Source organism: Tyto alba, unplaced genomic scaffold, assembly GCF_018691265.1.
Source record: "Tyto alba isolate M040663 unplaced genomic scaffold, T.alba_DEE_v4.0 Super-Scaffold_17, whole genome shotgun sequence".
Classification (NCBI taxonomy): domain Eukaryota; kingdom Metazoa; phylum Chordata; class Aves; order Strigiformes; family Tytonidae; genus Tyto; species Tyto alba.
In genome coordinates this window covers 10297281-10322870 of record NW_024881279.1, presented here as the reverse complement: position 1 = coordinate 10322870, position 25590 = coordinate 10297281, and the positions used below count along the sequence as shown (strand labels likewise).

Below are 25590 nucleotides of genomic sequence, written 5' to 3'. Positions count from 1 at the left end.
AAGACATATATATGAGGATACCACCAGGCAATTGCTTTCTCTAGCACCTACATTAATACAAATTAAAGGCCATGGCTCTACAGACAATCCAAATCTTGTCTGCATCCATATGTAAACGTATGTTTACATATATACATGTTTATTATATATTAAAGATGAGTTAATTAGAAAATGTTCTGAGGGTAAGACCTAACATAGACACACACAATGTACATACATTCTACAATATATCTATTGATGTATCAGGTCGTCATAATATAGATGATAAAAAACCCTACATCATACTTCCCAAGCATGAATCATGTTTGCCAAAATTTATTTTCATCCTTACTCAGACAGCAAAATCCATATGTTACCACCTCTGGAACAGTTGCTGTATATGTAATATCTGAAGTCAGGCACCAGATAGTAACATATGGCCTTTCAAAGTCAAGTAAATTACATTTGAGTTACAAGACAAAAAAAAAAAAAACAAAAACAAAACAGACAGAGAGGAAGTTCTTAGTGGTAAATGACCAGTGTAATGATTCATTCAGTCATAACCTCACAATCTCTCATATCCTCTTCCTGTGAATTATACAGCCCATTCTACAAACTAAAAATGATAGGCATTCTCTCACTGCATGTACTTAACTGCTCAGTATTGGCACATGGCAGTAGAGGGGAAGCCCTGCGCTATTATAAACACATGGACTCATTTTTTAATCTTGGGAAGAAACTGCAAAGTAGTAGTTTACATCAGCACCTGTTTAGTTTCTTTTGTTGGTTTGTTTTGGTGTTTTTTTGGGTTTGTTTTTTTTTTCAATGTAAAATTAAAATGCACACATTGCCTTAAATGTGCAGGTTCTTCCTGTGGGAAGAAAAGGTGAGACAGAGTAGGCTACTAGGCAAATTAAGGGGAAAATAACTCAGTACTGATCTTCAGTCACATCTGATTCTTTCTTTCCATTTTTATGGCCGGTCCCAAATGCTCTCTCTCTCTCAGCAACAGCATGCCAGATTACAGTTCTAGAACCACGTTTTTGAAACAAGTACAGTTAAAAGCAGTAATAATATCCTTATAAATACCTATTATACCATTATAGTTTTATCTCTGTACTGAAAGAGGTTATTTCAATCAAATTCCAGTTACACTGGGACAAGCCCCTTTACATTAGCAGAAATGTTTCTCCTCTGAGAGGTTGTACGATTTAACTGTTCTGACAAACTGTGCATAGATGTCCTGGTTTTGGCTGGGATATAGCTATTTTATTTTTTTTTTGATTCTTCTTAGTAGCTAGAACAGAGCTGTGGTTTGGATCCACTATGGGATTTGGTATAAGAAGAATGCTGATAATGCGCTGATGTTTTTAGTTGTTGCTGAGAAATCAAGGACTTTTAACTTCCCAGGTCCTGCTTGTGCACAGGTGCACAAGAAGCTACGAGTGAGCACAGCCAGAGCACTGGCCCCAAATGGGCCAATGCAATATTCTGTGTCATACAACATCATGCTCAGTATATAGATGAGGGTTGATCAGGAAGCTCGCTCTTGCTTCCAGGACTGGGGTTTCAGGATTCTCTCTTCTCTAGGATCACTAGCCGGGAACAGGCTGGGCAGCAGTTGGCAGATGGTGAACAATAGCATCGTGCATTACTCATCTGTATTTTCTATTATTACTATTGTTATTTTACTTTACTTCAGTTATTAAGTTGGTTTTATCCCAACCTATGCGTTTCCTTACCTTTACCCCTTCAACTCTCTCCCCCATTCCCCAGGGTGGGGGAGACTGAGCAAGCAGCTGCATGGTGTTCAGCTGCCGGCCAGGTTTAAACCATGACAACAGATCAGGCAGCACACACTCCTCTTCCTTCTAACTAACAAGTACTGTCAGAACTGCTACGTCTGTGTCATCCCCAGGAAAATCAGAGAACAGTAAGTTAAGTTCTTGTTAGCACCCTCTTTGCAGGCACCAGGGATGTTCCCCTCTGTTGCGACCGTTCACTCTACTGCACCATGGGAGACTGATGACTTCCCAGGCCACTGAAGATGAGAGCACAATGTCTACCCCTGTCCTAAGAGCACTCAAGTCTGTATAGTATCTTTATTGTTAACTTCACTGTTTAGAACTTTCACCAATCACTAGGGAAAGTCCCAGGAATGCAAAAGGCCAAGTAATAAACACAGCAGAGAATAATAATTTTTTTTTTAACTTTTAAAAGTATAAAAATCCTGTACATTTTAAAAAAGCTTTTAACAATCAGTCATAGGAAATGGCTGGGCTACTCCATTTCCTTCCTGTAAAAATCAGAGACATAAGGGAGTTGAACAGTTTGTCACTAATCACACTGCCCTTGAAATTTAATAATAAGTGTCAGTTGAAATATTCTGGTCCATCTCAGTTGAAACAAAAATCAAAATAATTATTTTCTTCTCTACTTTTAACTGTTCAAATATGCAAGCCTTTTATAGTGCAGCAGTCCATTAAAATACCTCATGGCTTAAATGCTATAGAAATGCATGAAATTTCTATACACTTTTTCTACAAATATGCATGTACAAGGAAGGAGCAGTCTTAATTTATGAGGAGTTCTTAACATTCAAAATAAAATACGATTTTAGGTTTTCCATGTGAGCATATTCTTGTATGTCAGACAACATAACAGTGTCTTTTTTTTCAAGCAACAACAGTGCTAAAACCAATGTAGTTGCTGAAGAGGGTTTGAGGTTAAACTCGGCCAGCCACCATTCATACTCCTTACTTGCCAACAACCCAAGCAGAGCAGAATGTGAACTACCAGTTATAGTCAGAGATATCAACTATCCTCAGCCAGAATCTCAGGATATTCCTCCCAGAACTGGTCCCCAATAATGTCACAGTGCAGGGGAACAACTTTAGTCCTAGTCCGGGTCACTTCAACTTCCTTTTCTTCTGCTTTCTTTGGCAGTGTTATCTTCTTAGTCATAACTTCATTAATCTGAAAATACAGTTGACACATTAGCAGACATGTAAGACTCCAGAGGGGATTCACAAATGGACAAGAAACAAAGCTACAACAAAAGCAACTATCATCCCCATAGCATACTACAGAATTTGAACACTGCATCTTCTGAAAGAGAAGTGTATTCTCAATTCAAAGACTAACCCATGAGCAGTTGACATGCATGTCATCATCACATGACTCAAATAAATGACCTGCAAATTCACATAGCCAATTGCAAGGATTCTTGAATGAAGTACAGTATTTAATTTGGAACTATATAAAGCAAATGGGAAACTTTGCAAATGTCTACAATTACCAAGAAAAAAATACACACAAGGAACAAGTGAAATATATTTCCAGGTGGGAGCCTGTATCTGTTCTAATTAGTTCAAAGTAATAGAAATTGTTGGCCAAAATTTAAATAAAAAAATAAAGGATTATTATTTTTTTTATGTATAGAAGACAAAAGGCTGAGCAATTTATGGAAAATCTTAAGATAGACAGATGAGGTCCTGATCACATGAAACATACAGATTTCTAGTTAAGATCTCCCGGTACGGAAGGACACTAAGGCCATAAACATTTATGATTTGCTGGGGTCTCATTTCATACAAAACACAGGAAAGGAATTTCTTCCACTAATTCTGGATCGGTGACGTAATCCTGGAATGATGAACATTTCCAAGTTATCATTAAAAGAAATTCCCTGTTAACAGCTGCACTCCTTACCACGCTCCTTTACAGAAGTAGAAAAGGCTTAAGCACACTATGAGCTAAGCTACCTTACTGAACTACAGTTTGTAACTCCTTTGCAGTGGAAATATTTGGGATCTAATCCTGTGAAGGGCCTGGCACAGGCCCCAGTGATTATCATATCAAACTGACAGCAGACATTAAAATGTAATTTTTCAGGAAGCAGAACACTTCCTCAATTTTCAAAGCTGGTAACACTAAGAAACCAACTGTATGATTCATTAATCAAGGGAGATTTAGCTAGTAAATATATCAGTCTTATGAAATTCTACATATACACTGTCATCTGTTGATACACACTTTATCTCAAGTCATAACTGGTATTGAAGCCAGACTTCAGAGATTAATTTTTACACTATGTTCATACAGTATCTCAAAAAATCTCCAAAACAGTCATCTTACACATCACTATATGGGAAATATGGTTAGTTTTAAAATACATTCATACATAGACATACACTTGGGATACAGCTGGTGATCTTCTGGTGTAGTGTGTCTGCCATAGTGTACCTATTTAAAGCATGAAGCAAGTAGTAATAGAGTTTCTTTACCTTCTGCCATATTAAGACAGTTCCTTTTCTATACATCAAAGGTTCATTATTGTAGTTGATGTTGAATTCAGAAAATAAGATTTCATTCTTATCTCCAGCCAAAGTTCCCTGAGAGTAAATGAAAAGACAAAGTAGTCTTATAGAAAACAAACAAACAAACAAACCGAATCTCTAGGGTAGAAGATGGGTGAATACTGGAAGTAAGGCTGACATTTATGCAGGTTTTTCACCTTTAAATTACAAGGTTTAATTACCTCTCCCAACAGAGGAATTCTTTTCAAGTGCCAAATAAGGGTATTAAAACAGAGAATTTCTACAGAACAGAGAATTCTACAGAAAATGAATCAATAGTAGCTGAATCCTGCTATTGTACCTCGTGCTTAGGAATACTGGATGTTTATATGACATTTCTAAGATTTCTGAACTTGCTAATTAAGAAATTAAAATCCTGCTAATATTTGACGAAAAATACATTATTTGGTAATCATATTAACATCTGTGCAATTCAAGAAGTTGTTGAATCTACACCCACAAAATTATTACAGTAAGAACAGAGAAGCCTGCCATGGGCTGCTGGGTAGGCAAGACACAGCTTTGAAAATCTTATCATTTTCTTTGTAGCTGGAAAAAACCAAGACCTCAAGAGACTCTTACCTGAAGTCTGTCCTGTGCTTGCCCTGGTGTCAAGCCACTTCGCTGTATAAGCATCCAAAACACTGTATTATAAAGGTTATTAATATGGCCTGTAGAAAGAGAAAAAAGAGTGAAAGAGTATTTACCAAATCTAAGTGACTACTCAGAAAAACAGTTTTATTTCCAGAGTCATATCCAAGAAATAGCCAAGAATAGAGGAATTAATATTATCAGTTCCTGGACAATATATAATCTTTTCTGACCCGATTTTAAGTTACTGAATATCATAAAACTAGAAGATAGATTTCATTATAATTCTGAAAAGGGAGAGCAGGCGGTGAAGCGTGTTTATGTATAACATAAATTATCTTAATTTGAGCAACAGGGACTAGGTATTAAAAAAAAGCCTAGAAAGTAATTTCAATGGTCTGTTCTAGCATGGAATATATAGCACTTTTGATTTCTATATGCTGTGAATCTGAACATTCACATCTCTTCATTAAAGTAGATTACATTGGCTAAACAAACCCAGAACATAAAAGCCAATAAATTAATTCTATTAATAATTCTAATATTTCCTGTGCTGAACTCACTCCCAGGATGCAACAATATAGCTGTAGCCTGAAGACTCAGAATTTCAGCCAGTATTTATGTATCCATATAAAGCCCAAAACAATTCTAATATTGTTTATTTATAACTACCACCCTACCTGCTGTTCTCTCACTGATACCTATATATACAAATATACTGGAAATAAAGGCATTTCTATTCAGAGAAAAAGAGAACTGCACAAATCTGCGTTTCTAGAAATGCTTACAATCAGCTTGTCTCCAGCTGAGGTAGTCCTTTAAATTTTGGTTGCTGGGATACAACACAATTCGTCCATCAAATCCTGGTGGGTACAGAAGTTGCTGGTCCTTAAAGTAATCTTTCCAATAGAAAACGTAACTTGAGGCAAACTGGGAGACCACATGAGTCATGAACTTACTTGCAAACACAAAGCAGAAGGAAAAAGAAACAAATACATCAATACAATCATATATATCTGTGATTATCTGAGGTATTAGTCATGATAGTTCTGGTGGGTAGCAGCATTTCTTAAATAATGGCCCAGCAGACCAGCAACAGCACAGAATCTTTTGAAGAACAGGAAGTACTGAGAATCAAGTAAAAGAATTTGGAAAAAGGTAACAGTTCATTAAAAGAATGTTTGTTCTGACAATGTTTGTTTCAACAAAACCTTTTTAAAAAACTCTGTTTCACTGAACTTACATTCCTGAAAGATCGCATGCAAAGAGTTAGCATGAAGAACCTGAACTAATTGTAGTGTATGCACCCAAACATAGCCCTAGTCCTAATCTCTGTGTGTAGATAAAGGCAAATTTAAAGAAGAATTACAGGTTTAAAGAGAGATGTTAAAAACAAGTTCACTTCAGCATCAAAGCAGCTGTTACCTCGCTCTTCTTTTAAACCATCTGCTCTTCTTTTTGAAAACAAAACTATATTCATCACTCTGTCCGTAAGCAATAGTTATATCCTCCAATTCTTGCATCACTGTCTGGGCACACTTGGTCATCAGCTGAAGAGCACGGTCATCATTGGGCTTTTTGAACTCATGCTGCTCAGAAAACCTTCAAAGCAAAAATGGTTGAATAAGAATCCTTTAAAAAGATAATGAAAATACCCATTTATTTTCCTCATGCTTGCTTTCCATGAATATTGATTTCCAATATCCTGTCGATGCTGACAGAAAATTCCCTCCAGGTATGAAAAGCAGTAACAAAAAACCTCCTTTTATATACTCTGGATAACTCATTCTCTTTCCCATCAGTATTTCACCCTAACCAGTCCTTCAGAATTACCGCTTTCTGTATTTTACTTTGAAAACAATGACAAAGAGTACTTTCTGTAAACTCACACTCTCCCGGGTGCCTTTTATTGTCAGTCCAATAAGGGCAACATTATCAATTAACTTGCCAAAGCTTGAGAGCTTTACCAGACACCCCCATGACCAAACCAGAGATCAAATCCCCAGCAAGAACATGTCACCTACTGCTTGACAGAGCCTATGCTCTATTTATCCCAAAGAAAGGCAAATGCCACATTGACTCCAAACAAAATAAATATCCCTGTATACCAGTTGCTGTCCTTCCCCCAGCACACCTGAGCACTGGTAACCACTGCCCTACCACCCTACCGAAGGCACGGTTCTGAAGCTGCCCACGGCCCCTGAAGACAAAACACCCGTGACAACTCCGTGCCCTGGAGAGGCCGAGGGAAGGGGCTCACAAGGATTCGGGGGGTAAGGAGGGTTTGCGACCCCTGCACCTGCAGAATTCACGCGGGCCGGGCAGGAAACGGCCAAGGCCAACTGCACGGCACCGGCCAGCGCCCCTCTCCTCGGCACAGCGCTCGGAGCCTGCGCCCTTAGGCCGAGGAAACTCCCGCCCGCGCCCCGCCGTCTGCCAGGCCCCATCCTCCTGCTCGCTGAGGCGTCGCCATGGCGACCACACCGCTCTAAGCGCCCCGGCCATTGGCTGGCTGCCCGCCCGGTCCTTCACCTGTGGAAGTTGCGGCCGTCCAGCCGGACCACAATCCAGCAGTTGGGCAGGCAGGTGTCGTCCGCCTCGAAGTCCCGCACATACTCGAACTTGCTTTTTGCCATTGAGGGGCGGAGGCGGCCACAGCCGCGCACACAACCGGCCCAGCGCCCGCGGCCCGCCGCGATGGCCGACAGCACCCGCCAGCCCCCCTGCATGGCCGGGACGGAAGCGGAAGCGCTGGGCGACCGCCGAGTGCGACGGCGCCAAGCCCTGCCGGGCGACTAGGTGGACCTCTCTATGGTGCCGGCCGCGGGAGGCGAACGGCCTCGGGTCTCCATGGCGACGGCGCCGTGTCGCGGCGCGAGGGCGCGGTGGCCGTTGGCGCCAACGGCCGCGGGCGGCGGAGGAGCCGCGGCGGGATGGAGCGGCCGCCCCGCTCCGCCGCTCCGCCGGAGCCGCCGCCGGGCCCCAGCCGCCCTCCGCCGCCCCCCCAGCAGTGGGAGGTGGTGGGGCCCCTCAGGGTGCTGCAAGTCAAAGTGGAGGAGGCCGAGCCGGGGGAGGGGGATCCCCCGGGCAGCTGCAGGGACGGCAGAGGGTCGGGGGGAGCGTTCGGGGGCTCCCCGGCGCCGTGGGCAGGAAGAGAGGAGGCCCGCGGCGCCGGCAGGAGCGAAAAGGACCGTGAAAGGGTCGGCGGAGCGAGCAAGGAGGAGGCGAAGGTGGTGGAGAAGAGGGGGAATGGGAAGGAGCACTGGAGAGGAGGAGGCGCTGTCAAAGGGGAGACGCCCGACACGGCCTTTGAGGCCTGCAGGGTGAAGACAGAAAAAGACGATGCCCTGGCCGCATCCCTGTGCGGGCCTGCTCATGCCAGCACCGATGGCCGCAAGGTGCAGCCGTGTGAGGGGTTTGGGATCCTCCCTGAAGATCTGAAGAGCCCGGTTGTGTTTCACCCCTTACCTCCTGGGACCTGCATACAGATCCAAGGCCCGGTCCCGCCAGAGCTGATGCGTGTGGCTAAAGTGCCAGTGAAACAAGTGCCGCTTAAAATGCAGTCTTTACTGGAGCCTTCAGTAAAGATTGAGACTAAAAATGTTCCCCTCACAGTACTGCCCTCCGATTCAGGTATAACGTTAAGACAGCTTGCAAGGGTTCAGTGAGTGGCACACAGCCGACAGGTTGTCAGATAGGAGAATGCAAACGGAAGGGTTGTGTTGAACCATCCCTTTGGAGTTCGTACAACTCTGTTCCTCAGCCTAAGACATAAACACAGGGGAGCACAGAGTTCTCTAGTGGTTTTTTAAAATCAGTGCGATTTTGTCCGCTTGCTCTCTGACTTATTTAAACCCCTTACAAAAGTGTTCAGAATTGCATTGCGTTGTGATTGCAAGTTTAAGGTCAGGAATCTGCTTGATTTTTACAGCTATGATGTGTTCATACACTTCTCTGAGAAAATCTGGACATGTTAGATGAGGAAAACTTTGAAGCATCTGGATTAGAAGCTTACTTTTTTTGAAAGCTAGCTAGGCTTTCAAAATTAATGACTTAAAGTGAGGTCTTTGCCCTTTATTGATAATGTGGAAGAGTTCATTTCCAAGCCTTTTTCACAGAGGAAATTTCTTGCTCAGGGATCAGTTGTGAGGCGTCTGGGGGTTCATCATGTCACCAGCTCAGTTTAAATGCAGTTTGTATTTACAAAGAGCCAAAGCTGAGTGTCATATAACAGTCATTACGTAACACAGGTTTCACCATCAAAATGAGTATCCAAATCTGGAAGAAACAAAACAATAAAACAACCAGAAACCCAGAGCAGCAACAACCTTAGCTGAGAAGCCAAGGACTGCAGGTGTGGGACTAAACTGCCATACTATCATTAGACCTGGTCCCGATGATAAGCATCATTAGGGCCTTGAATACATAATTCTGGTGGTGATGACAAATTTGCACTGATATGGTCTATGCTATACAATGTTTAGTTTATAAATTCATAAGAGAACAATCTAGCCAAATGAAATACAAACCAATGTGTTAGCAGTTCCGTATGTTTTGTTTTGTTTTGTTTTTCAATAATATGTAACAAAAACCAGGTAAATTATTCCTTATGCAGTGGTTCAGTGAAGGTTAGTGAAGGATACTCCCTTGGCCTTAGTTATTTTTTTAGAAACTGCTCTCCAGATGTGCATCGAGTTTCATGTGTTTCAAAGCTCTAGTGATTCTTTTGACTATTGCCAAATATCCTCTTGATGTACTATTGAATGTAACCTATATTGCATATATTGCCTGGAAGATGATCATCTTTCCTCATTTGTTTGCATAGGTATGGCAGATACTCCATTTAGCAAGGACAAAAGTGGCCATGTAAAGCGTCCAATGAACGCATTTATGGTGTGGGCTAGGATTCATCGGCCTGCCCTAGCAAAAGCTAATCCAGCTGCCAATAATGCAGAAATCAGTGTCCAGCTTGGATTGGAGTGGAGCAAACTGACTGAAGAGCAGAAGCAGCCCTATTATGATGAAGCGCAGAAAATAAAACAAAGGCATAGAGAGGAATTTCCTGGTAAACATGTTTTTATTTACCTGAATGCTTTATAAGTGCAAGACTTTCTGAAAAATTGATCTTTTTTATTAACACAAGTAATAGCTGGGAAAAAAAAAATACAAAAATTTCAAGCACACAGTCCTTCTGTCAGCTTTCTAGTGCCTGAAAGCATATTAATTTTTTATAGCACCCAAAATTATGTTTCATCCTTCATAGCTTCTAATGTTTCTTATGGTCTTAGACCACCACAGCTACAGCAGCTCTTCTGAATGCTTTAGTAATCTAATGGTCAGATAGTGCATTTATTGTGAACATGTCCTGCTGCATCATTTTACATTCTCCAGAAAGAGCTGCCCAGGTGGCCTGTGGTGACACATGCATCCATTCCTTAAAATCAGGAAAGGGAAATGCCACAGGAAACACAAATGGCATGGTATTCTGTGGGATTCTTCAACATGTAGACTTGGAATTCCCAAATAAAGATGTTGTTTCTCAGCCTTTTGCCAAAAGGCTTAAAATGTGTACCCTTAACATTAATTTTTCCATAACAGTGCAGTTCAATAAAGCAGAGGATAAGTACTTTGAACACTCTTTTAAAAAGCTGTTGAGATACCAGGTGCTGTGATACTTTCTTCCTCTGTTGTCATAATCCTGCTAGTTCATGATTATGGCTAATCCTGGTAGACAAGATCTGGCTAATCTGTCATAAACAAGCAAAAGACAAAAAAAAAAAAAAGAGCTTCTTTGGAGTTGCATTAAGAGTTAGCCTGTGTAAGCAACCTAGCTGCTCAGTGTAAATTTGTAATATATTTATACATCTGTTAGTGTTTGGTTAATGTTGTAACTCAAAGGCAAAAGTACTCCTCCAAAATCTGCACAGGATTCTTAGTGAGTCATATTTTCTGTTGTCCTTTGTAACCTGCAGGTATATGTGAGACTTAAGGGGTTAAGGAAACACTCAGGAAAGATCCACATTTTGAATACAGTTATGATTTTCTTCTTCACTGAAAGCCCATGGTAGTGTCATGTTCTCCTTAACATGCTTTCCTCAGCTGTGCCACGTCACTCCCCACTGTGTTTCTATGTCTCACAGTTACTAGTTAGTAACATAAAAACAATGCCCAAATATGTCCGTTTTATTTCCACTTCTGATAAAATGCCCCATTTGCTAGCTCGATGAAACAAATGGCTTATTGCTGTTGACTATAGGAGCAGCTTTTGGAGTAATTTTTTTAGATACTTCAGAATTACAGATATCATACCCTTTCATAAAGAATGAGACTGTCCCAAAAAACGGATGTCTACATCTTTTTTCGTCTCTGACAGGTTGGGTTTATCAACCACGGCCAGGCAAAAGGAAGCGTTTTCCACTGCCTGTCTCTGCTGTGTTTTCCAGCACTTCTCAGAGTATCATCGCTACAAATCCAGCTGGCATTTGTCCCTTCCAGTCACCTGCTTACTCTGTTGTCATCCCCAATGTTAAAAACAGTATTGGACACCCAGTCTGTGAGTTTTCAGTAGTGAAATATTTTAAAAACTCAGAATTTACCTATGAATTTGCTATATGTAAAAGCTATACACATGGTAGTGTGGATACAGTTAAAACAATTTCTCAGTCTTTCTTGGCACCCCTTTTTCTATCAGTTGTCCTCTGCACTGCACCTCTGCCTCCTAGTCTCTACCTACTATTTCCTCAGCCTCTTAAATTCTTTTGGTTTCCTCATTGCCCGCAGGTCCCTGCTATTGTCCTTGTAGCTTTTGGTTACCTCCTGCTACCTCTTGGTCTTTTGGGACCTCTGGTACTTAACACTTGCTTCCTGTTAAGCTACAGCTGTTTCTTTTTCTTATTCTGTCTCCACCTCACATATATCTTACCTCATCAGCTCTAACTACACTAATGCTCAGCCCTGGCCTACTAAGCCTGAAAATGCTCGTTAGCTTAGTTCTGCTGTTAGTGTTCCTTGGTAGTGAGGCCACTATTGCTCTAGAGCAGATGCTCAGCACCTTAGACTTCTTGCAAGAGACAGCAGACAGAATTGTCAACAAGGTCATCAAAAAGGAAGTTAGTAGCGTGTTACTAAGGTGTGTGCTAAAATATTAAAGCAGTCACTAAATCCGAAAAAGAAATTTTTTGTTGGCACATTTTCCATGAATGGTTACCTAATTATCTATGCACACCTGGAATAGTTTTATATCTAGTTGTTAGGAACTTGCACATGCCCATAGTTTGAGGATACATAGCTTAGCTTTTATACAGACAAAAATATAGTTACAGAAGAAATGCATTAAAAAGTTGCACCTAACCTGGAAGGATGCTCCTTTTTGTAAGAAGTCAGTATGGGCAGTGGAATAGAGTGTAATATGAGAGTCCGCAGCCAAGTATAATAGCTGACCTGCATATTTTTTAGTGAAAGAGCTCTGGCTCTGTCAGTGCCTGGATAATGGATTTCAACAACAAATAGCTTAGATCCAGGCAATGGCATTTTTCTTTTAAGCGTACTAACAAGGGCTGCTTTCTTTATAATGAGACAAGAAAATGAAATGCCTTTTTATGCTGTGTGGTAATATTTGGAGCTGTAAAAGGGAACACTCAGCTTTGTTTTGGTGAAGTTCTGAGTTAGTGATGTGATTCTTTCTCAAATCCTTCTGTAAATTTGACTGAATAAAGTATTCTTTGCTTTCTTACCCTGGCATATTTTATAATGTTATGCTGTCCTCAGATGCTATTATGTTTTATTCCAGAGTTTACTATCCTAGTGTGGTTTAAATTATTCTTAAATACACACTGTAAAGACACATTTAAGTTCTATTGACTTGGAATTTAGACTCTTAGACTAGGTAGTGGGGATTGGAAATACTTCTGCAGTGTGATCTTTCTATATAAAGGCAGCCCTGTTGACATGATGTGTGATTTGAAAGTGTACGTTCAAGTATGTTCTGCAAAACATTTCAAAGTGAAATTGGCTAGTGGGTACGTTCACTGGTGAAAAAAATAGAAAAAATATCAGAGACTGTTGCTTCTGCTCCACACTGCTGCTTTGGCACCACACAGATCTGTTAAGAATTTGTCTCACTTCAACTCAGCTAGAAGACTTGGGAAGTCTTCTGAGCTTCAGGCATGCTCCAGTGCTGGAGCAATGCTTCAGCAATGCATGCTCCAACCCCATTCTGTGGCCATATCAGGACAAGACACAGCCCTCACCAGCCTCACAGCCTCAACACTCACTGGCCAATTCCTTCTTGTTTCACTCTTGGGTTTCGGTAGGAGGAAGTTTGAATGTGTGGGCTCCAAACCCATCTGTCAGAACCCATGTAGGCCAAGTGGTGTATGACTGAGTTGCAGGGAAGTAATGCTAGAAGTGTTTCAGGGGAATGGTTCTGGCTCTGGCTCTGGTTTGCTATGCTGCTGTTTATGCAATCTCTTCCTCTACTCATGTCTGATAGATAACTGTTCTGTTTCTTAAAGGTGAGTCTCATTCTGCCATCCGTCTGCCGGCTTCTTCCATTCAGCATGCTGGTCCAATTACTCTTTTCCAGACGACTAGTTCAAGCACCGCATCCGTGGCTGTTCCAGCTCCAACCCTGCCCCTACGCCCTGTAATTTCACCACAGCACTTTGTTGAACCTGCTCAGATAGAAGCTCTTGACGTATCATCTGGGCTCAATTGCTCTCTGAAGAGACCTGCACCAGTTTTCATTGAGAGCTTCAGCAGAAACCCAAGTAACATAACCACTGCTAATGGCAGATTCTCTGTCTCTAATAGTGAGCCCCAAAAGGAGTACCCAGGGGTTTCTGTTTTTCCAAGAAGTGTACCTCTTCCCCAGGCTACTCCTTTTCTTCACTCACATCTCTATGAGTCTCCTCCCATTGGTCAGCCAGCCAGTCTGTTTGGAGTACCTCCTCGGTTTTCATTTTACCACCCTTACTTTGTACCTGGACCTCACTATTTCCCCTCAAGGTAATGAAACTCTTAATTTCAATACCAGTAAGAACAAATGCTAAAAGGCAGAGTCTTTTGATTTACAGAAAGCAGGTGGAGCATTCATAAGGAAAGATGCTCTTACCTCCCTATAGCTCCTGTGTGGTGGGACCTGCTGGCCTGAGGCGGCTCGTAATATATGCTTAGTTATTGAAGGTTCCATAATACTGTTGCAGTAATTAGCACTCCCAAGCCCACAGTAAATGGAAGTATATTCTCTCCGCTTTATGCATCTAAGTGCCATTGGTTTCTACAGAAAAGCATTAGATAGAGGAAGTGTAAATATATTTTGAAAATGATCAGATAGAATTAAAGTAGGTGTATGAGATGTCTCCTGGGTACTGTGATTGCAGCTGTCATAACTACCAATATTTCTGAAATCCAGCCTGATGGGAAATGTCTGCAGAATTCTAATGTAAGTAGTAATTCCTAGTTTTCCCTTTGCAGTCTCTGGGCAGTCAGAGATCACTTAATCAAAGAATTTACAAGCTAACACACATAATATCCTGTGGGTATTTCCTAAGCTAAGCATGCACAGGAAGCACCGGTGCCCTCCCAGCAGCAGGTGTGCTGCTCAAACACAGGAAGTCTGGTGGCCTACTGATGCCTATTCTTTGTAAGGCATCATTTTTCTTTCATCAGTGTGCAATATGAGCCATAAGAAATTATTATGACTATTAGATTTAAATTCTGACCATTTATACACTGCTCATTCCTACTAATAGCAACAACTAGTATGTTCCTATGGCAATAAGACTCCCTGGTCATAAATCAGGATCGATCATGACCCATCAAACTCAAAAGAACTTTATGAGCTGGTAAGTGCAATACAAGATATGCCTATTTTTGATGTCCTTTAAAGAAACACAGGCCACATATTCCCAAAGTTGATAAAGATGAACTTTGCTTAGTGCTTTGTCTCTGAAATTAGGCAGTTTTGTGAGGCCTCTGAAGGAGAGGGCTGTTCTTGTACCATAAAAGACTGTTCTGAGTTCACACATTGATGGACTTCTGAAGGCTGCCCAGCTTTGCTAATGCCAGGATCTTTCTAATACAATGATTTATAAGATCACATTCCTATAAATTCATTTCCTACATACAAGAATCATCATTTCTGAACAGCACTGACATTGCAACTGTAAGTATGCAGATTTATGCACTAAAAAGTTAAATATTAGATTGGAAAGATGAATAGACTTCTTGAAACCTCAATAGACATTGTATCAATGTCTTTATAATGTCTGCACTGTAGAGCTCTATTGCTTCTTCACGTACTTTGTTTTCCTAATAATGTAGTGAATTTCTGTAACACTGAATTACAAGACGTGTGTTATTCTGTATCAGAGTAAAAATGCAAACTTCAGGCACTGGAGGAATACAGTTACATTTGTTATAGTAGCTTCCTGCAATCCACTATGTGGTTGTTTTTTAAAAATGTATCACTGTATGTTCTTTCTTTAAATAGTAACATTGACAACCCCATATTGGGCATGAGAATTCTCTGTCAGGCCTCACGTTTAATAACAATGTAACAGATGCAAGCCTTCACTCCAAAGAATAAATAAGAGCATTTTACCCCAGCTCTGTCACACATTTTGGCATACAGAAGTAACACAAACTGACTTTTGATGCTTTGTTTTACTACTCTGAGTATGTCAGTTAACATACTGCAGGCTTATCAGATGCTGGTTAATGCATGATATTATTTCATTGATAAATGCTGTGGGGTTTGTGTTTGTTTTCATAGCAGCATCATGCATGTGTCTAGCATGAAGGGGTGCATATGCACCGATATGGATTCTGTGCATGACTCTTGTTATGGCCCAGTGTTTAAATTAGGCATGGTTTTAAAGTGTGCATGTTTTGAATATTTCAACAGGATAAATTGACTAAAGTTGAACATTAGTGTTGTTCTGTTTGTCTTAGCTGAATGAAAATCCAGGCAATCTGCATTTCTGAAAGCCAACTTTCATTCTCTTTCATTGCAGCACATGCCCATTCAGCCGACCTCCATTTGGCTGTGGGAACTTCTCCAGCTCAGTGCCTGAATGCCTTGGCTTTTATGAAGACAGGTACCAAAGACAGGAAGCGATGTTTTCAGCTCTGGATGGAGACTATCCTTTCAAGGAATACCCAGAAGAAAGTATACGTGAGAACCACCGCAGCTTTGAGTGTCTTGAAGTAGTGTCTTGTCACAGCAGCTGCAAGGAGGAGCGGTATTTAAGCCCCCTACCACAGCTGGATGTTGGAGCATTGGAGGAGGTTTTGTCAGCCACCTCATCTACTCCTTCCAGCATCCACATAGTCAATGTAACTGATAGTGATGAGGAAGAAGTAAAGTTGTTGCAAGAATTGTAATTTTTAAAACAAGTTATAACCTAGAGAAATATTATAGAATGGGAAATAAATGTTTTCCCAAACACTGTCTTTTCAGTCAGTGTGTTTGGTGGAAACCCATGTAGCTTGAGCGAGCTGTACAGGTCATTTTGAAGAGTCTGATGATCTGTTTGTATTTAGAGAGATCACATACAGATCTAGGGAGGTCAAAAGTCTCTAGAGTTTCACCTACATCATCAGGGCATTGTTTGGGCTCTGGCTCAGGAAAGCACTTACACACGAATCCAGCTCTAAGCATGTGATAATGTGCTCTCCTGAGGAGAGATGTGTTTAAGCACATCCTTTTCATGGAAAAATAGGCATTTTGATGGTTTTTGCCATAATTTTGTAGGCATTACTTTAGGAGTTTTATCTAGTGAAATAATTCTATTTTATGACTGCATTGTAGTTCTTGCTGCAGTAAAGTACTATAAGGCCTGGAGAGAATGATTCTGCAATGCTTTATATTTTTCCTTTGATGAGAAAGTTTTAAGTTTAATTTGGTTAATTTTTAACTGCAGTCTGCATTTGTGGTATAACTGCTACACAATGCACTGAAAATTTAGATCAGTTTCAGTAATATCTTGCTCTGCAAATAGTTCCATTAATAAAAATGGGATTGTCCAGAAGGCCTGGTGAGGGATGGTAGCACCCAGAGAGAGGAAAATGGATGGGGTCTGACCCTGTGACTTGTTCTAGTGAGCTATGACTTGATCCCTGAGTGTAGACACTACTGTAAATTATTCTCCAGAGAATACCAAATTCTCTGAAGAATATCAAAGGCTTTTAATGGAGTATCTGTGCTGAACTCAGAGAGTAATTAAATTCAAAAATTTTTGGCCAAAATTTGTAATTTATGTTACTTTTTTTTCTTCTCCCCTGTCTTGTGGATTTGAGGTTTATTTTCTTCTGAGAATGCTGTTATTTTGCTGTTGTTGTATTTGAATAAACTCGCCTGAACAATGTATCCCTAGTGCTTCGTTTTAAATCATGAACATTGAACTGAGTGGGGACAGGTAAATCATGATTCATGCAACTGTGCAGCTAAGCTGCACATGCCTAGAATGACAAGCTGAAGTCACTTTTTCAGACAATTTGGGCTACTAATACTGGTCTATATATGTGTGTGTGTGTATTTATATTTATAATTATGTAAATCCAGCTACCACAGAAATATGGGAAGAGCTGAAAGCCAAGGGTGCAGAAGTCCATCTGTGCTAGGCTTCCAGAGGATGCTAAGGAATGATTCAGAGGAAGCTAGGCTGACCATCTCATACAGGTCATCCTGTATTTTATGGGTCATCACACTGGATCTGTCGGACCCTGAGCATCCTGTTGAACCTGAGGCTTAGGCCCCCTATATCCACTGAGGCCACATTATTTAGAAAAACAGGTACAAAAGAAATTTCCATATGTCTCAAAAGCTAGTCCTAAGTCAGTGTAGAGGAGATATCATCTGGGTTCTTTGCATTTTAAGTTTTGGGTCTTATATCAACATTTTTACGCTTTTCTGCTTCTGTAGGATCATAACTCCATTTTCCAAGTCCATGATCAAAAGTTCTCATTTGAGAACTACTGCCTTTTGCAGTTAAAGAACACAAAAGTGTGAGTAAATCTAGTCTACCCTACACATTACAACTGTTGTAAACAGCCCCCTGCTCCCACTGCATCTGCAATGCAGATGAATCATTAAGGGGAAAGTCATAAATAGTAAAAAATGCCTGTTCATTTCCAAAGTATCTTCTCACTGAAAGCTGATCCGGCCTGCAGGAATGCATGTGGGCAAATGCACTAATTCCTCCACAAGTATGTTTCGGGGTATAAAACAGCTGTTTGTGGGATTATTCTCTAGATCTATCTTTCTTTTTCTTCAATTATTCTGTTTATAGACTATGGAATAGGATATTGCAGTGCACCAGAATCTAGAACGGTTGCTTGCCACAGGTAATACAAATTCAGTTCCTCCTTTACTGGGGTGTCCAGCACTGTTTGAAATGAGGTACCTCAGAGCTGCTCAGCTGTACCCTGTTCTTGGTGTGAACCTGGTGCTGATAGCTCAGAGTGAGCTTGAGCGGCTTGAGGGATTTGACTTTAGCTGTGCAGCATCTTTCTGCTAAGGGGACCTTTGCTGTTCAGTTAGGAAAACACAGCATTATTCCCTCAGTGGAAATCTGTCCTGTTTAATACCACAAAGGCCAGAAGAAGGGAAGACCGAGGGTTAACACATCCTGGATATAACAACATTAAACAAAACATAGGGCTTATCCCCTCCTTCCTTTCTAGCTAGAGCTGAATTCCTGAATCAGTCATACGAGATCTGTGTCTGCAAGTCTACAGCATTGGACCCAGCCCTCAGCTGAAATCTCTTGAAGGCTGTTGTGTCTTGTCTATAACAGAAGTGAAACTTATATGAACAACCCATCCAAACCTGGCTTCTTCTGAATCATTTCTTAGCATGATCTGGCAGCCCCACACGGGGGAATTGTTTTGTGACAGGAGAGGTTTTTAGCTCCCATGTCTAGGCCATTTTCAACCCACTTTTGAACTCTCCTAAATGCAGATTCCCAAAGTGCCAGGTATCTGTGCTGCAATTTCTCCCCTTGAAATGCGTGAAGTGGGCCGTGGGCAAGTCCAGTCCCATGGCAACTGGGTGCCCTCCTCATGGCAGGGCAGAGGGTATTTGAGATGTGAAAGACATGTATTCTACTGTTAGAATTCTTCTCTCTCTGCTCTTGATCTAAACTAAAAATCATCTTGCGTGCTTCTCAGCTTAACAAACAACCAGATGCAGATTTTCCAAATAAAGTTTGTTTTCCTCCTGATGCTGTAAAAGTCTAAAGACATTCAGTACTGCTTCCTAGTGCGTCACTGTCCATGGCTATCCATTTGCAGAGCCAACTTTCTTCTCCAAAGTTACAGGACGGTGTTATGGATTGGATGTTACTAAAAGCCCTTGTGCCGTTGTACTTGTTCCTCTTCTCTTATGAGAACAAGCTACTTCAGTATAATCACTATTGTGTTGGACAAGTTTGCAAGCAGTGTGGAGAGGACTACAGTGCTTTACATGTACAAATACAGTTTGAAAATGCAACGTCTCTGCATATACAGTCTTCTACTATTAAGTTCACTTGCCCGTAGGAATGAAGCAAAAGTAGCAGCAGTGACCCACCTTTAAAAAAAGCATAAAGAGTGCTTTGATATTATTTCACTAACAGCACATTGGGACAAGCCCTTGTCTAGTACCTGATCATCTTACAGCACTTCTCCCTCTCTGTCAGAGCAGCTGCTCCAGGGCTCTTCCAAATATTCCTGCTGTCCTACATGGGCGGTGGAAAACCAAAGCTAAGCAGAATATTCTGGGTCAGCTGATTCTGTTCTCAACTGTTAAGACTCAGAATAAAAAGTTCGCTGTTAAACTGCCAGTTCCTTTCATGGATTCACTGCCTTCCTCCTTTGATCATTTCAAGTGATCTGAAGGAGAAAAATGTTCTGAAACATGGAAGATTTCACATTCCACTCAAATCAGCCAAAGACATAAAATTTCTTTCTTTGGCGGGAGTGTCTATAATGCAGAGGTTAGGCAGAACAAAAAGTCTTCTACCTTCTCCTGCTAAGACTTTGATTCTTGGTCACATTTTCTCCAGTGTCAGCAGGACTCTTTTCAGAGCAGTTCATCCAACAGCCTTTCCTATTTCTGAAGAGAGAGCTCAAATGAAATATTACTGAGCTATTAGTATGATACATGTCCAAGTCATTCTCTGCATAAGTCTGTTTCTTGAACTGGCATTATCCTCTCTAGGTCTATATCTCTATTTCCTTCTAGGTGGCTAACTCATAATTTACTATGAATGTAATGGAAGAATCATCATCTTTTGCTTTCCAGCTAACAACAGCAGCATTAAACTATCTTGCAAACTGTCAAGTAAGTTCAGAAATCCCACTGCAAAAACATTGTCACCAGCTTTGCCCTAGGGAAACCAAAACACCTACTTCTCAAGTCTACCGAATGACCCCATGCCCCAACCCTTGCTCTAGGTGCTGCATGGAGGCTGCTCGTAATGGCTATGTCCATCCCTTGATCACAGGGGATGCAACAGATAAGGAAACAGAGCACAGGCTTCCAAATTCCCTGCTGATACTTTTAATCAGGCAGTTGAGACCTGGAGGAAATGAGTCTGAGTCTGTATAATTCCTAGATAACCAAAAGCCTGACCTTGCTCTGTGAATCAGACAAATGTCCCATTGACTTCGGTAAGAGCTTTTTAAAGAAATGGGTACAAGCAGGATCTGACTCATCCTGTGCCAGAGGCAGGTAGCATTACTGTATCTGAGCACTGTTAATAAGGCTAAAATATCCTGAATCTTTCCATGCAACAATGTCTCAGTAATGTGAGTAAATGATATATCTCATCTCTCTCTCTCTATATATATATATATTAAACTATATATAACAACTGCATAGTCTGTGGTCATATTTTTATAGAGGGAGTTTCTGGTGATTATAAATTAAGACATCAATTCTCATATTACCAAGATCCAAAGATAAAAATATCACTATATAACAAATGCAAATATTGTATGTATTTTTGATACTTGAATGCTGACAACAATCATGAGCAAATAGTTGTTGGCCTACGTATTTTAACAGTCTTAAAATAAGGCCCCTTTTATTCAATTTTCTGATTATGTTGAGCTGAGATTCTTTTATAGACATATGTAAAGCAGTCCCTGGGAAGACTTTTGTACTGGGAAGATTTGTGATAATCTTTCAGTGCAATACATGTTCCTCATAAAAGTGTTGTTGTTTTGGTTTTGTTTGTTTTTTTTTTTTTTCCTTTGGGTAGATAGAAATTTTATGCAGGGATGAAAGCAGAATAGCTAAATTTGTGTCTAAATTTGGCTTGCATTTTTTACTTATTTATAATAAAAACATCAACAATAGTGCCATTGTTTTCTTCTATATTACAGGCAACTATAAATAAATGGGAGAGTTCACAAAAAATTAGTGGTTCCCTTCAAGATACTCCACATGGTTAGAAAAGAGCTGAAATTTGGTCCCTGGATTTTTGCTTTAGGAAATAACATTATTTAGTTGTGTGAAGAAAATTCGTGACCTATCTGTGGGTCAGCTAATATGTCATTTATAGCCCACTCACACTGATGCTTCCCTTTATATGTCCCCAAGATGCCCTAGCTTTCTTCTGCTAGTGATATCAGGACTAAACTGACCTCCACAATATCACAAAGGTTGAGCATGTGAAGTACTAGGGGAGAGAGGGGGCATATGTGAAAGTCATAAACCCAGATGTCATCTTCAAATGGAAACAGTCACATTTCCTTTGGGCACAGTGGCAGGAATCAGCAAAGACCTTCAGTAAAAAAGAGCTCAGTGGTTTCAATAGCATAAATAAACCTCTGGACAAGAGAGAAAATCATTACTATTATCTAGCAGACCTTTATTCTAAATGGAGTATTAATTTCCTATCGGCCTGATTTACTGATACACTCTGAAATGTAGCCAGGTGCAAATTCTCCCCATTTCTTTAGCTGGTTTCCTGGTGGTTAATCTACACAGGCACTTTAAGTATAGAGATGAATGGAGAGGGTTGTACGGATAATGCGGATCAATGCCTGCCTGAAGAGTATGACTAAGAGGCAATGCCTTTTCCTGCCACCCTGAGCTGACCCCATAAAAACGCGTGTCAGCCCAGCCTCGCAGACTTGCTGGTGTGGCTGCAGTTGACCTGGCCGGGAGTCACAGCAGAAATGCTCTGCCATAAGGGAAAGCAGTTTCTTTTCACAGGCTCAGTGTGTGCAAGGAGCATCTACAGCACCACGGAGCAGCACGGAGCTCAGCTGCTTGCAACTGGTAAACTCAGCACGGCCCCACTAACTTGTGCTCTCCCCTCCTAGTGTGATCCTGGCCCCACTGGCTCACCCTGCATCCAGGCACTGCAGCTGGGGGTCCTTGGGGTGCTCGTCCCCCCCGAAGGGCAGAGAACTAGCAGAGGGATGGTGCATGGACCGGAACCAGGTTAGCCCTGAAGGATGCAGGAGAAGGCAGGGATGCTCATTTGGGAGCCTCATTGGAGTGAGCGGGCATCCCTGAAGGGCAGCACTGAGAATATGAGCTGTGGATGATCCCAAGCCCTTCCCCAACATCAGCCCCTCCATCTGCCTTAAGAGGAGAGAGGCAGTGAATATCTTTTTGCTTCTGCCCATTTATATGGGCACAATAAATTTCACTCTGTATCCTTTCAGCTGTCCAGGAGCAATGCATTTCCCAGGAGCAGAGGGATTTAGGATGCTTCTGGAAACATGGGTTCAGCTATGAACGGTTAGAGAGGATTACATACAAATATAATAAACTAACAAGTAAACAATTAAAGCCATAGCACAGCTCCTACAGGAGCCTCTTCCCAAACGTTTGGCTGTTGCCCTCCACCAGGTCCCCCCTCTTTGCTAGCTTTTGAGGCATAATGGATCCCGTGCTGGCATAAGAGCGGGGGGGGGGGGGGGGCGAGGTTTTGCAGGGGGAGCCCCAGGAAGGTGCTCAGGCTTCCCCCTGTCCCGGGGTGATGGGGGGACAGCCCAGCTCCTCACCCCCGCGCCGCGGGGCAGAGCCCTACTGAACCCGGGGTGCACCCCAATGGTGCTGCCCGGGGTGGAGGAAGAAGAAGAAGAGGAGGAGACACCCCCGTGCCCCCAGGCGGGGGGCTGCAGGGGCGGATTTCGGGGCCGGTGGTGGGAGGAGAAAGCCGCGCCGGGCGGGTTTATACGTTGGGGCGGCGGCGAGGAGCGGCGTGTCCTGCCCGGAGCCATGCGGGGCCGGGGGCTGCTCTGCGGCATCGCCCTCTCGCTGCTGCTGCCGCCCCCCCGTGAGTGCGGGGTGCTCGGGGGGAGGGAGAGGGTGCTGCGCCGGTCCCCCCCCCTCCGCTGCACAAGTGCCTCTGGCCGCAGGAATCCCCCGGGGAGGGTGGGTTGGAATTCTCCTGCTTCTATAACCCGCGCAGAGCTCTTCCCCACCCGCCTCGGCTTCGTGTTATAGAACCCGCGGGGGTGCGGATGGGGTCGGGGTCCTGAGTGGCTCCTCTTGTCTCTCCCCAGCGCGGGGGGTCGTGGCCGGCGGGGAGCCGCAGCCCGAGGTGGTGGTGCCGCGCTGGGCAGCCCCGAGGAGCCCCGGCAGAGAGAAGGTAGGTCAAGTTGGTTTTTTTTTTTTTGTTTTTTTTTTTTATATTTTGTTTTCAAACCGCCGTATCGCTTCCAGGGAGGGAGGAAGGATATCGCGGTTAGCGCAGAACCTCTCGACGTGGGTTGTGTTTTCAGCCGAGCTCTGTGACAAGCCGCGGGGCTGAGCCAGCAAGTCCATCTGCAGCACCGGGAGCTGTTGCTGCTCCTCCAAATCCCGAGGAAGGCTGGGCGAGCTGGCTGGCACATCGCCGGCCCCGAGCCTGAGGAGGCTCCTGGCGACCTGCAGTCACTCTGTGCATAGGCTTGGAGTCGTTTGCTCTCTGCAATGCCTTAAAAGCTCCATCAGGTCTACCTAATCTGTACGCCTGTGAAAGGGGAGTGAGGCAATACAGTCAGTGACATTTAGGGAGCAGCCGAATCTGCTTTAGGAGGAGATGAATCCCAGCTGTGAGAGTGCTTCACTAGGAAAAGCCAACCAGCAGCTCAGGTGTGCCTAACTGTGTCTTAGACACCGTATGTATCGATACAGATCTCACCCCGACTTCTTGTGCGTAGATGGATGAAGTGTCAGTAGTCTGCAGCCTTTCTGAGAATCACTGGTACACCAGACTTAAACATCCACCATAAACCACAGGTCAGCTTCCCAGCATTTACGTTGCCACAATCAAGAAGTTATCAGTTGCATAATGAAATGAAAGAGGAAAATCCAGATGGTGTTATTTATGTTGTGAACTAGAAAAAGGGAAGCTGCAGCATTACACTAAAGAAAATCATAGCACCTCCCCATAAGTGGTGTTTTGGAGTTTATATTCTCTCCATTTGATGGGACTTTCTAAAACTTTTAATTGTGTCATGTTAAAAAAAAAAAAAAAAAAAAAAAAAAGCTACAATGACTCTCTCATGATCTCAATTATCTTTAAAATGTCCTTGCACTGCTGCCTGAAAGTTTTGGTTCTCTTTGTTATTGATAGTGATACAAATACATCTGGACAGCATTTCCCTTTATACAAATTTGCTGGGTCTCAGGGGTTGTACTTGGTTTGTTTCAGGCAAGTTCCTGTTGGCTCTAAAACCAGTGTTAGCAAAGCTTATAGACAGCTGGAGTATTTCGGTTAACAGCAGTTGATGGACTCTGAAGTAGTGGGATTATTGAAGGAGAAGGGAAAGTGTTATTAATAATAATGATGTTTGCACAATCTTTTTGAAGAGACTTTTATGATGATGCAGACCCTCAGACACACCCCACCCCTGTTACGGGCAAGGCAACTTCCATTGCTTACATGTTAGTTAGCAAAACAACAGACCTACTCTGAGATGTACTGAGCACCTGTGATTCAGTAAACTAAACTCAAGCCCTTGGAATTAGGCGTTGTTGTATATACTAAATGTATTAACTTGTTTTGCATCATCTGTGTGGGCCTGGTGCAATGTCCTGGACAGTGAAGGAAAGATGAATAAAACCCAGAATATGAGCAGGGAGCTGATGAAAAGGGGGTTGTAACTGAGTTTGGAACTGATGAAGTGACAAGTGAGTGTATCTCTGGGCTGACAGATCTTTCATCAGAACATCCTATTCAGTCAGCTTTGTTTTATTTTGCTTTCAATTGATCTATTCTGCAAAATCCCCTCCAATACTAAATTAGGAAATGCTACAGGTTAATCTCACCAGTTTTTTTATATATATATTTTTTTTTTTATCAGCTGAATAGAGAACTCAGCTCTTGTCAAGTAGGTTATTTTTCTTCTGGGGAGTTTATTCATCTATTTCCTTTATGAGAAATCACTCAGACTCAGAAATCCCCAGCTGACCTTAGCTAGTGCTCCTGCTTTGAGGGAGATAAAACTGGAGAACTCCAGTGGCCCTTTTAGTTGGTCTTCTAGAAAGCATAATGTATACTTTCAGACTACTGAAGGTTTTGCTGTTGTGTGGTTTGTTTTTTTTTTTTTTTTTTTTTTTTTTTAATGTTGGCTTTAGTGTATGTATTTGCCATTGCACTAAGAAATTAGGGTCCTTTCTGTTAACCCTAGTGGGCCTTGGGGAGCCAGCTGTCCTGTGTCCTCATTTGGA

General features: G+C 42.1%; 3 protein-coding genes across 4 annotated transcripts in view; 2 read left to right on the top strand and 1 right to left on the bottom strand.

Annotated features, from left to right (window-relative positions):
- Positions 1-299: 299 nt before the first annotated feature.
- THG1L (tRNA-histidine guanylyltransferase 1 like) lies at positions 300-7665 on the bottom strand. Of its 2 annotated transcripts, none has more exons than XM_033006286.2 (6): positions 7461-7665; positions 6354-6530; positions 5717-5886; positions 4920-5008; positions 4266-4373; positions 300-2955 (listed from the first exon to the last, which is right to left on the bottom strand). In XM_033006286.2, the coding sequence occupies exons 1-6, from the start codon at positions 7655-7657 to the stop codon at positions 2794-2796; spliced, it is 903 nt and encodes a 300-aa protein (XP_032862177.1). In that variant the 5' UTR covers positions 7658-7665; the 3' UTR covers positions 300-2793. The 2 variants fall into 2 exon arrangements, with proteins under 2 accessions (XP_032862177.1, XP_032862178.1); XM_033006287.2 differs by having other exon boundaries at positions 5717-5882.
- Positions 7666-7861: 196 nt separating this feature from the next.
- On the top strand, positions 7862-16427 carry SOX30 (SRY-box transcription factor 30). Its single transcript, XM_033006128.2, has 5 exons — positions 7862-8561; positions 9754-9993; positions 11302-11481; positions 13442-13934; positions 15944-16427. Exons 1-5 carry the CDS (start codon positions 7862-7864, stop codon positions 16311-16313), a joined length of 1983 nt encoding a protein of 660 aa, XP_032862019.2. The 3' UTR covers positions 16314-16427.
- A 6699-nt stretch (positions 16428-23126) lies between these two features.
- Positions 23127-25590, top strand: part of ADAM19 (ADAM metallopeptidase domain 19) — a 38564-nt gene continuing 36100 nt past the window's right edge. The window contains exons 1-2 of the mRNA XM_033006198.2: positions 23127-23209; positions 23439-23524. Of these exons, the coding sequence (XP_032862089.2) occupies positions 23152-23209; positions 23439-23524 (144 nt within the window). The 5' untranslated portion in view covers positions 23127-23151. The remainder of the gene's footprint in view (positions 23210-23438; positions 23525-25590) is intronic.

Excerpts from the sequence above, each read along its gene's own strand:
- THG1L (XM_033006286.2), bottom strand. The coding sequence starts at position 7,657 with ATGCAGGGGGGCTGGCGGGTGCTGTCGGCCATCGCGGCGGGCCGCGGG. Across the intron at positions 5,009-5,716 it reads CAGCTGGAGACAAGCTGATT|GCCATATTAATAACCTTTAT; the intron begins GTAAGCATTTCT and ends CTCTTTCTACAG. Across the intron at positions 4,374-4,919 it reads AAGCACAGGACAGACTTCAG|GGAACTTTGGCTGGAGATAA; the intron begins GTAAGAGTCTCT and ends ATTTACTCTCAG.
- SOX30 (XM_033006128.2), top strand. The coding sequence starts at position 7,862 with ATGGAGCGGCCGCCCCGCTCCGCCGCTCCGCCGGAGCCGCCGCCGGGC. Across the intron at positions 9,994-11,301 it reads GCATAGAGAGGAATTTCCTG|GTTGGGTTTATCAACCACGG; the intron begins GTAAACATGTTT and ends CGTCTCTGACAG. Across the intron at positions 11,482-13,441 it reads CAGTATTGGACACCCAGTCT|GTGAGTCTCATTCTGCCATC; the intron begins GTGAGTTTTCAG and ends TGTTTCTTAAAG.